The sequence below is a fragment of the Nicotiana tabacum genome, chromosome 3, assembly GCF_000715075.1.
Source record: "Nicotiana tabacum cultivar K326 chromosome 3, ASM71507v2, whole genome shotgun sequence".
Taxonomy (NCBI): domain Eukaryota; kingdom Viridiplantae; phylum Streptophyta; class Magnoliopsida; order Solanales; family Solanaceae; genus Nicotiana; species Nicotiana tabacum.
The window spans coordinates 83,626,467-83,638,612 of NC_134082.1; the positions used below are offsets into that span (position 1 = coordinate 83,626,467).

General features: G+C 33.4%; 1 protein-coding gene across 1 annotated transcript; it reads left to right on the forward strand.

Annotated features, from left to right (window-relative positions):
* The first annotated feature begins 8,790 nt into the window (after window positions 1-8,790).
* Window positions 8,791-10,231, forward strand: LOC107797124 (uncharacterized). The gene is made up of 5 exons (XM_075244454.1): window positions 8,791-8,866; window positions 8,971-8,973; window positions 9,056-9,432; window positions 9,545-9,649; window positions 9,800-10,231. The coding sequence occupies exons 1-5, from the start codon at window positions 8,791-8,793 to the stop codon at window positions 10,229-10,231; spliced, it is 993 nt and encodes a 330-aa protein (XP_075100555.1).
* Window positions 10,232-12,146: the final 1,915 nt, after the last annotated feature.

Genomic DNA, 12,146 nt, shown 5'->3' on the forward strand with positions numbered 1-12,146 from the left:
TTGATATTGTAAAGTCTCAAAAGAAACATTTTTGAGTTTCAAATGTATAAGTCAAAGTGGTTGGCATATTGAGACTATAAATGAAAGGAAGATTGAATATCTTTATATTTCTATAATCATACCGGGTAAATATGAAAGGTTATCCGATTTTCTTTCTATTTGTGTAACACCCCGCAAATTTGAATAAGTTGTGGATGCATTAAATGAGTATTAATATGATGATTATCAATTGGATGTGATAATAAGTTTATGAGGAATATCATAGGTGATTTAAGGTCCAAGGAGAGATCTAAGTCTAAGCCAAGTTGGAAAATTACATGATAGACAAAAATTCCAAAAGAGTACGCACAAGACCAAACTTTGCACGAGAATATTTACATTTATATAATGTTTTATGTGATACACAACCTATCAAATGAAATATCTTTGAGTCTAGTTTCTAACGCTTCAAACCGTTCGTCATTTGGACACTCCTACCAGAAGTTATGACCAAATTACCAAAACAACGCAGAATTTTACACTACCGCGCCGCCCCATGCGACGCGGCTATGTAGCGCGGCTGTGTAAATTAACAGAGCACCTCCAAATTTCGTTTCTAAATATATTTTTCATTACCACGCCGCCCCATGCGCCGCGGCTGTGCAAATCTGCATTTTTTTGTCAACCCGACCCTATTTTGATATAAAGCCTTCGGGGGTTATTTTCCCCACTTTATTTGGACGAATTTTAGGGTCTTCCTCCGCCCTCTCAAAACCTCCAACCCCTCCCATAGTTGAGGTAAGTAATCTCCATTATCTTGGTGTGAATTGCATCATTTATACACTAGTATTGATGAAATCTACACATAAAATACTTAGATCTTCAAGGGATTTCTTCAAGAACTCAAAGGAGGGTTTTGCAAGATTCTTCCAAAAAGGTAATCCTACACCCTTAAACTTACATATATGGATTTATTAAGGGAATATGAGTATGAATAAGTATTGGAACTCTTGGTATGGTGATTGGAAATCATAAGTTCCCAATTTAATTACCCAACTATTATAGAGAGTGAAAGATGTTTATTTAATGGAACTCCATTGGTTAAGGGTGTTGTTTACCTTATGGGTGATAAAGAATAATATTGATTATAACCATTTGAGACTTTAGAATTTATCCAAGAGTAAGAGAATAGGTTATTGGGTGTAGGAACACCATTAATAGGGATTACAAAGCTTTATACTCACCAAGTGTTTGATAATATGCCTAAATGGCTTGAGTTATGGAATTTGTTACTAATATTGGGTTCCATTGGATGTTGCTATTGTAGATTGAAGGTTCTTAGTATTGTGGATCATTGTAGTATCAATAAGGGGCGAAATTGAGGTATGTGAGGCTAACTCTCTATGTTTGGGAATGTTAATGATTCTCCCTACACTACGTTTCTTTTATGACATTACTAATTGCCTTAGAAATATAGTTAAGCCCAGTTTCTTGAATAGTTGTAGAACATCTATTCTCTAGCTTCATAACTCATTCATGACTTTTATTCTGAACATTGTGAGCTCAGTGCGTATTCAATATAGACTTGGGTTTGATGCCCCCAGTCTTAGTATAGATTACTCAGTATGCCATAAACAGTTGAAGTTTCAGTGTTCATAATCAGTTCAAGAATACATGTCTCAGTCTAGTCCTATTCAGTATTCTAGTATTATGTGACTCGGCGTGATCCAGTATTCCAGTATTATGTAACTCAATGTGATTCAGTATTTCACTATCATATATTGCAGTATGATTCTCAGTTCCTGATTTTAAATCCCTGAATGTTGAACACTTGTATTTGGGCCTGAGGCCGCAGTTTATGCTTTATGCATCTTTGGGCCTGAGGCCGCAGTTTATGTTTTATGCATCTTTGGGCCTGAGGCCGTAGTTTATGCTTTATGCATTTTAGACCTGAGGTCGCAGTTATGTATACGTATACTTGGGCCCGAGGCCACAACTTGTGCACATAGATATATTGGGCCTGAGGCTGCAGTTTAATATTCAGATAAACAGGTTGTTCATCATTCAGAAGAGGGAGTATTCATATCCTTACTTCCTTTCAGTTCAATTATTAGCTATCATATCAGTTATCAGTTCAATTACCCGTTATCAGTTCAGTTATCAGTTATCATTTCAGTTTCAGTTTGAATAGTTATCATTTCAGTTATCATTTCAATTATCAATTATAAATTTTCAGTTATCAGCTTAGTTTCAGTTTCAGTATTTATAATTCTTTCTTTCGGTTGTTTTACATACCAGTACAATTCAAATGTACTGACGTCCCTTTTGCCCGGGGCCTGCATCTCAAAATGCAGGCAATAAATTACAGGTTGATGATTCCAAGCGCTAAGATTCTCGTACCAGCTATTTGGTGATCCCAGTTATTTCGATGCATTATCATTACCTTACAGTCTTCAGTATTTTTTTTAGATAGTCAGTGTTTTCAGTACTTCATTAGAGGCTTCATAGACTAGAGTAACAGTTAGACAGAGTCACAGGCTTTTCACATTAAGTTATGTTGGTTACAAATATATTTCAGAAATGTAATAGTATTTCCGCACTTTGATTTATATCATTCAGACTTTTAGTATATCAGCATGTGTTAGTTATCTTCCGCATTCAGTATGTTATGATATCACATGTTGATTCAGTCAGCCAGTTGGTTCGCTCGGTCACATGTAGTCAGGCACCGAGTGTCGTGTTACGTCCAGGCCCAGGTTCGGGGCGTGGCAATTTGTACTACACAAATAAAAGCATAATGATGGAATAATATGTCATAAGTAAACTAGAGGTTTACTAAAACAAATATTAGTTGGCATAACCGGTTGACCATCCTGGTTCAATTATGATGTGAAAAATTAATTGAGAATTACATTGGCATATATTGAAGAATAGAAAGATTCTTCAAGAATTATCTTGTGCTGCTTATTCTCATGATATACCAGTTAAGGATGAGATTGAATCCCTTGATTTCTAGAACAATTAAAAGGTGATAAATATATGGGCCCAGTCACCTGCCATGTGGATCGTTTACTATTATATGATTTTAATAGATGCATCTATTATCTGGTCACATGTGCATTTGTTATCAACTTGCAGTTTGGCTTTTGCAAGATTGCTTGCTCAAGTTATTAGAGCACAGTTCCAAAATATAATTATAATGATTTATCTTAATAATACTGGTTTAAATCCAAGTTGGTTTAGCAGAAATTGTATGCCTCCAATTATAGCTAAATCATTGGTTATGAGAACAAAACTCCCAAAAACGAAATTTGGTATGAGATATATTATTTAATATACAACAGCACTTGTACGCATCTAGCCAAGTTATAAAAAAAAATTCTCCCTATCACAATCGGTTCAGGGTCAGGAACAAAATAATTTCTATATAGAAATATAGATGTGCTATATGATTTAATTATGCCACAAAATGCACAAAGATGAGTTCCCAAAGAAGGTTGGGAAATGTGTTGGTGATCCCAACATTAGGGGGAGAAAATGGGTAGCTGAGAAAGTGATACGTGAAATGAATTATTATGAATACATATAGATCCTCGTACAAGAAAATATGAACTTGAAGTTCAAGTGATAATTCATTTACAAATTATTGCCAGACGCATTTGCTGACCCAAAGCTAAATGTCATATTTCAGCTGTTAATGGTCCAAATAGAATAAAATCCATGAAGGATAGAGTCTATGGTACGCATGAAGCGTAACAGACCAATCGGTTCCAAAGATAAAACATCTTGAAGAACGAGAAGGGCAAATATTCAAAATGGTCATAATAAGGAGGCAAGTGCTCTAGAAGAGCACCATGACATAACACTTCGTAAAACCTCATGTGAGAGGTTCAGGTACCTGAAAAATAATGAGATAAAGAGATCTCAATAAGTTATGTCTTTATTGTGTAATAATTGAACCAATATAAAATGATCGTCGACGATATTGTTAACATAATGTAGCGCTCAATATTATTAATATTGACGAGGATCTTGAGCTCAAATCTGTCATGAAATTTGGACAGATAAATGATTGGCCAAATATTCAATGAAAATTGACTTCACTTGAAAAATATAATGGACGGAGTCCCAACACTTGAAAGTATAAATCCAATGGAGGTAAATGTGTTCTTGTGCGAAAAAGGTCAAGTCGATAGACATACAGACGACTTGTGTCACAAGAATATTTATAAATATCCTGTCATTGACTATATAGAGACATGTTCTCGTATGGTGGATGTAGTCATTTAAGATTTTAATCTGGCAATACATGAAAAACTTGATATGCTTACAATGAAAATTATTGAAGGATTTAAATTGTTCAGAAGCATATAAAAGTTTTCGAGAAACTTGTTCAATAAAGCTTCAGAAATCTTATACGGATTCAAACAATCAGGTCGTATGTGGTACAATCGCCTGAGTGAATACCTGTTGAAAGAAGGGTACAAAAATGATCTAATTTGTCCTTGTGTCTTTATAAAAAGGTCTGGATCTGAATTTATTTTAGTTGCCGTGTATGTTGATGATTTAAATATCATTGAAACTCCTGGGGAGCTTCCAAAAACAGTAGACTGTTTGAAGAAAGAATTTGAAATGAAAGATCTTGGAAAGACAAAATTTTGTCTTGGTCTACAAATTGAGTATATGAAAGATGGAATATTTGTCCATCAATCAACATATACCGAAAAGTTTTTAAAGCGATTCTATATGGATAAAACATATACATTGAGTACCCCGATGGTTGTGAGATCACTTGATATAAAGAAAGATCCATTCCGAGCTCATGAAAATGATGAAGAGCTTCTTGGTGCCGAAGTACCATATCTTGGTACAATTGGGGCATTAATGTATCTTGCCAATAATTCCCTACCAGATATAGCTTTCTCAGTAAGCTTATTGACAAGATTTATTTCTTCGCCAACACAAAGACACTGAAATGGTATTAAACATATATTCAGATACCTCCAAGGGACCATTGATATGGGTTTATTTTATTCAAATGAATTCAAGCCATCATTGATTGGTTATGCAAATGCAGGATATTTGTCTGATACACACAAAGGTCGATCTCAGATAGGCTATTACAAGTAGAGGTATAGCCATATCACGGCATTCAACAAAACAAACTATGGTTTCTACTTCTTCAAAACATGCAGAGATAATAGCCATTCACGAAGGAAGTCGAGAATGCGTTTGGTTGAGATCGATAACTCAACACATTCAGCAAACATGTGGTCTTTCTTCGAAAGAGAATATTCCAACAATATTGTATGAAAACAATGTTGCATGCATGGCTCAATTGAAAGGAGGATATATCAAAGGAGATAGAACAAAACACATTTCACCGAATTTTTTTTTCACTCATGATCTTCAGAAGAATGGTGAAATAGATGTACAACAAGTTTGTTCAAGTGATAATTTGGTTGATCTGTTCACTAAGGCATTACCAACCTCAATATTTGAAAAGCTGATATATAAGATTGAAATGCGTCGTCTTCGAGACATTAAGTGATTTTTCATCAAGGGGAGTAACTACACGCTGCACTCTTTTCCTTAACCAAGGTTTTGTCCCACTGGGTTTTCCTGGTAAGGTTTTTAATGAGGCAGCAAGCAATGCATATTATAAATAACTATGTACATCCCAATATTTTTTTTAAGTTCTTAATGAGACACATTATCTTACATGGACATCCAAGGGGGAGTGTTATGAATAGTTTGTACATTGGATGCTACATTGGATGCCCATGTTGTGAATAGCTTAAAGATTAAATCTCCTGCTTTATGTCCATCATATTTTCTCTTTATGCCTATAAAAGACTATGTAATTGCAATGGAAAGATACACACAATTTGAAGAAGAAAATCTCTTCCTTCTCTCTATCTATATTTCTTGTTTATGTTTTACTAAATTGCTTTTATTTCATAACAATATATATATTTTATATTGATTAACGCGATGCACACGTGCAACACATGTACACTAAAACTAGTACTATTTTAAAAGCATGAAGGCCCTATCAAAATGTCGTTCGCCTTTTTTACCCTTTAAAATTAGAATTTACGTTGGATAAAATTATAATTTACGTTGGATAAAATTATAATTTAATTATTGTCCTAATATGTAGGACTTTAGAATCAATTAAAATTTTACTTACTAAATATTTCCTTATCTGAACTATTATTTAGGAAGTCCTAATATTTATAACTTTAAAACCGATTAAAATTTAACCTTAAATAAATCCTTTTCGTACATCAATTCTTCCGTAATAAGTTTTTAATTGTTCGGTAGTTTCTGTCATCCTTTGAGATTTAAAAGATATCAAATCATTCTGTTCTCAATTAGATAACTAAAATAGATATATTAGAATATATTTTTTTGGTAAGATTATGACTTCGAATGAATAGAAACTTTCGTATCCATAAATTTGCATTTCATAACTCAACAATTTTCTTGAATTTCTATTTCTTAACTCAAAAATTATTTAGGATATGTATTGGTTAAAATTTTAATATTATGGGTACAAATTTTGTAGCAACCGATGCAAGATTTACGCACGAGAATATTTTAGTCTTTAAAAATATGTTACACATTAGATAAAATTTTATTTAATTAAATTCTTAACATATAACACTTTGAAGTTAAATAGAATTTTAGATATTAAGTCTTTTATGTATCCTAACATTCAATTAAGAATTTAAAATTGAATAAGATTTACTTATATAATAACTTTTTTTTTAAAAACTTGAATTGGCAAAGTAACTATAACCCTTAATCTAATTCATACGCAAAGAAGCAAACTAAAAATTCAAATTGAATCCACTATTATCAAGATCTAATGATCTTAATTGATATCATTACGAAAAATGCCTCGTGAATAAATTGACCTCAACTTAGTGATACCTCCGAAGATTGGTTGGTAAAATTGTTGATTGAAATAAAATGACAAAGGCCGATATTGTTAAAGCAAGGATCTGGTCTTTGTTATGGTGCTATTAAAAGATATCATCTGATAACTATCAGTTTAGTTTACGCGTTTCAAGTTTAATAAGGATACATCCAAGTTTTGTAAGAGTATTGAAGAATAAGAATCTACAACTATTGTAATAATACAATTTATTATAGCTCATGGATGTCGTTGATTTTTGAATTGTATGCATGGCGGTGGAAGAGTATAAGTACTAGCTCATAACGTTTTTGACATGAATATATAGGGAAAATTTCATATTAATACAATTGGGCTGCCTTCTTTTCAACTTTATAGTCTATATTTCAATTTACAATTGAGTAGCCCAAAAAATAACAAGCCCATATCCGAAAAAGGGGTGTTATTTTCGTTTTTGGGACTCAGAAGCGGGATTGTGTATCTTTTAGCGGGATTTTCTCTCATTCTTTCCATTCTTCTTCCCCAAATCAACAAAAATGCGATCTTGCGGCCAATGCAACTCCAAAAACCCTAGAAGTTCTTCATCTCGAATTAATAGCAAATCAAATACGAAAAGTGAAATATTTTTGCTGCAAATCAGTGCAATTTTCATTTTTGCTGCAATTTTGATTTCAACTTTTTGTTCGATGGAGCTTTTTCCAGTTTACACTCTTCATAGTGGTGAATGGGTAGAAAACAAGTTTATCAATTTCGTCAGCGATTGTGTAATAATTGAGTCGACATTCAGCTACAACAATTTAGTTGCAACTATTTCGGAACAGATTAGGATCGACAGTGAGTTAAACACAATAGAGATAACTTTCTCCCAAATGATGGTTTGCCACCGATCCTGATTTACAACGATACGGGTGTTAAGGTATATATCGAATTAAAGAAGAAAAATTTGAATTTCACTTAATACCCCTTGTTTGTGACAATGAAAGAGATTTATGATAATCGTTTGGTTGCTACAAGTTCTAGTTGTTTGGTTGCTACAAGTTCCAATTCTATAGATGTATCCACAATTGATAGCACTGAGATTATGTCTGATATTGAATTCATTGAAAACATGAAATTTAGTGAAAACACGGGTATAATAGATAATATGTTGAATGAATTTGTTGAGGAGGATCAAGTTTATAAAGATAAAGAGACAGTTATGAATGTGATGAAGAACTTGGCTGTACGCGAGAGGTTCCAATTCAAGGTGAAGAGATCAAGCGCAACAAGGTATGGCAATAGTTGTATATTATGTTATATATATGTATAAATATGTATAAAGTAGTATATATTTGTATAGGTTTTAAAATTAGTATATATCTAGTTATGTTTTTGTATACAAGTGTATTTAGAAGTTGAATGATATTTAATCCTAGGTATCACCTTATGTGTGTGGATGTTAATTGTGCTTGGAGTTTTAAATCTTCTGGCGCTTTCAAGGTAAACATATTCAAGGTGAGAAGTTACAATAATAACACACATGCGGCTATGGTGAAATATACTTAACACAACGTCAAGCTACTTCGGGTATAATTGCTAGTATAGTCAAGGACAAGTATGTTAATCCAAAAAAAGTTTACACCGCAAATGATATAATAGAGGACATACAAAAGCAACACGGGATTGAAGTAAACTACATGAAAGCATGGAGAGTTAAAGAGATAGCAATGGCAATGATAAGAGGGAATTCAAGTGATTCATATAAGGAGTTGCCGAAGTATTTTTATATGTTGGAGCATACAAATCCAGGAACAGTTACAAAGTTGCACAAATCAGAAGATGGATGCTTTTTTTATGCATATGTTTCGCTATATGCATCTATCAAGGGTTGGGAGCATTGCTGACCGATAATGGTTGTTGATGGAAGTTTCCTTAAAGCAGCATATAAGGGTACCATATTGACTTCTTGCACACAGGATGGAGCTGGTGAGTTGACTGTATCTACCTTGTTTCTGCAGTTTGTATAATGTTGTAGTTTCATGTATAAAAGTGTATAGGATTTCACACTGTTGTTTTTATAAAATTTGCAGTTGGTATAAAGTTGTATAATTGTGTATAATTGTGTATAAGATTTGTATAATTGTCTGAATCCTAATATCTATTTTGTATAAACAGGAAAAATCCTTCCACTTGCATATGCAATTGTAGATTCAGAGAATAACAAATCTTGGGAGCGGTTCTTTGTCCAGATAAAGGGTACTTTTGGTGTTAGGGAAGGGATCTGTATAGTTTCAGATAGAAACGAAAGCATCTTCAATGCTACAAAAGCTGTGTACCCAGAAGTACCACATTGTATTTGCATGTTTCACTTGTGGCAGAATGTAAAGCGCACATTCAAAAAACATCACAAACAATTGAAGGATATCTTCTTTGCTTTGGTTAGAGCTTACACGATAGAGAAGTTTGACTACCATATGACAGAGATGTGCAAAATTGATCCGAGGGTGCAGCCTTACTTTTTCGAAATTGGCTACAAACTCCAAAGTGAAAAGGTCGATAGTAATGACTTCCAATATTGCAGAGTCAATTAATGCAGCACACAAGAATGCTAGAAAGTTACTAGTAATGAGATTACTGGAGTACATGACAAATTTGCTACAACAGTGGAACAACAAAAACAGAAAAAGTGCAATGGAGACATCTACAAAGCTTGGCGAAAAGTACGACAAACTCCTTCGGGAAAATTTGATTGCATCGGATCAAATGACGGTAAAAGAATCAAATATAATGATGTTTGGCACTGCTGACTCGCATTTTACTGCTTGTATAAGGATGTATAACTCTGTATACATTATTAAAGAATATTATAATAATGTATAATGTTCTTTAACTTTTTTAAAAAAAAAAAAACTTTCGTAGGTGGGGCCTGCTACGAAGCACTTATATACTGTGTTTGAAGGGGTAAGGCGAAACATAATGTGCCTTGAAGAGGGAACATGCAGTTGTGGAAAATTTCAAATGGATGAACTTCCATATCCGCATGCTTGGGTGGTTTTGAAGAACCAGCAGCTGAAACCTGGCCAGTATTGCTCTTTTTGCTACAAGAAGGATAACCTCCTTAGAACTTATGAATTTCCAGTAAATCCGATGCCAAATGAGAGTTTATGGGTAATCCTTACAGAGGTGTTGGAAGATGTGGTCCTACCACCTAAAGGGAGAAGGAATGCAGGAAGGCCAAGAAAGGAAAGACTCAAACCTGCTTCAGAGAAAGAGTCTAAGAGGGCGTTTTCATGTTCTGTGTGTGGACAAGGTGGTCACAACAGAAAAACATGTAGGAATCGACCAAAATAAATAGTTGGAAACATAACACTTCTTATTACATTTGTTGTCATGTTGAGTAGTTAAGTTTCACAAACAATAGAGTTACAAATGTTGAGTAGTTAAGTTTCACAAGCAATCGAGTTACAAATGTCAATAAATAAGTACAATTTACACTATATATTGCAATTATGTTAAATATGTTTCATTATACATATTTTGATTATTCAATAATAGTGTCTTATTGTTTGTAATGGTGCTAAATATATTGATAGATTGTACAAATACAAAACAAAACTGCAAACAATCAATGGTATTATATGTATAAAGATGTATAAATGAGAGTATAAGTTTATATAAAATTGTATAACTATGTATAGTATTGTATACATATGTATAAACCCTACAACATTAATAAAACTGTAACCATAATGAAAATACATATTAAAGGACAAAAGCAACTGAAATATTCATTAAAATATAATTCATTCACAACTACAATGTGTAATGACTACCACAAATTACACAAAAATAAAAATATCTATAATATCCTTTAAGGTTATCTCACAAGTAGATGAATAGTACTTAGACAAAACTAGGCAACAACTCCTGATACATAGCAAAACTACAGTAAAATAGAAAAAACATAACTACTTTCTCGATCGTCCCCTCTTCCTCTTCCTGAAAAGTCTCCCTGTGATTCATCACCACTAATTGCACAGGACTGTTGTTTTTTTCTTCCATAATCCCACAACAGAGGTCCCCACCTAGTGCGAAGTGTCTCAATGTAAAAATTATCTTTTCGAATTTCCTTACCAAGGATGAAATACTCAGCAAAGCCAGCAACAAAAGCACCACAATCACTGTAATTAAAAACAAACCAGATTCTCTGTACGTTACTATAAATAGGTACACTAATAGTAAAATAGTAAAACAGTTGATTAACCTATAATTTGATCTGTTGGGGCACATTATTAACCAGATTGATTTGCAAAGTATCGGAATGGGATTTATCGGTATATGCACCATTGTTCCAATCAATGCCCTTCTTTTCGACGTAAAAATTAGAACTCTTCAAGAAGTAAGGTATTAGAATTGCATAAGGTAATGCAACATCCAAAGCACGTCTATCATTAATAGCTCCACGGTTAGAGTCATAGATATGGATGCACATATCTATGAACGTAAACAACCTCAAAACCCAATGGCCCAATTTTGCTCTTCTACGCTTCACATAGATAGGGAATAAGACGTGGTCAACAGTGTGCCATGGTACATTTGCATCACAATAATATCCTCTAATGTACTCTTCTATCTCATGCCCTTTAGGAATCACTGAAGGATCTTGATTCACTTTGAAATCTTTATACAGGGAGTTGATTTTGTTACCAAAGACAAAGTCGGTTGTAGTAAACCGCATGGCAACATTCAGTCCATATTTTCCCCTCTTCCTCAAATAATAAAAGAGGACATCCAAGTGCTGATACAAAAAATAAAACAAAATAACCATCACTACTAAATTTTTTAAATATAGAAATTTGTACACTATTATACGTAGTTATAGATATTTATACAAAGTTATACAATCTTATACTATGATTATACAAAGCTATGTATACACTATGGGGGTCTCAAACAATAAAGATATGCAACAAATAAAAAAAGGCATTAGAACAAAAAGTTATTAAATACCGTGTCAATCAAAGGTCGACCACAATACGCAAGTGAATGGAACCAATTCTTCGTGGTCACATGATACGAGCCAAAAGTAAAAGCTTCTGCAAGCTTATTTACCTCATCGGTATATATATTTTTGCCACTTCAAATCACAAAAAATAAAAAGTAATCAGAACCACCTTCATTGACAAGTATAAAATCAGAACATGAAAGATTAAAGAAAGTTAAGATACATTCGCCTCGTATCCATCCCATTATCAACAAACGCATA

Coding starts and splice junctions, on each gene's coding strand:
- LOC107797124 (XM_075244454.1), top strand. CDS start 8,791: ATGGTTGTTGATGGAAGTTTCCTTAAAGCAGCATATAAGGGTACCATA. Junction 9,433..9,544: donor ACAAACTCCAAAGTGAAAAG/GTCGATAGTAAT, acceptor TTGCTACAACAG/TGGAACAACAAAAACAGAAA. Junction 9,650..9,799: donor TTGCATCGGATCAAATGACG/GTAAAAGAATCA, acceptor AAACTTTCGTAG/GTGGGGCCTGCTACGAAGCA.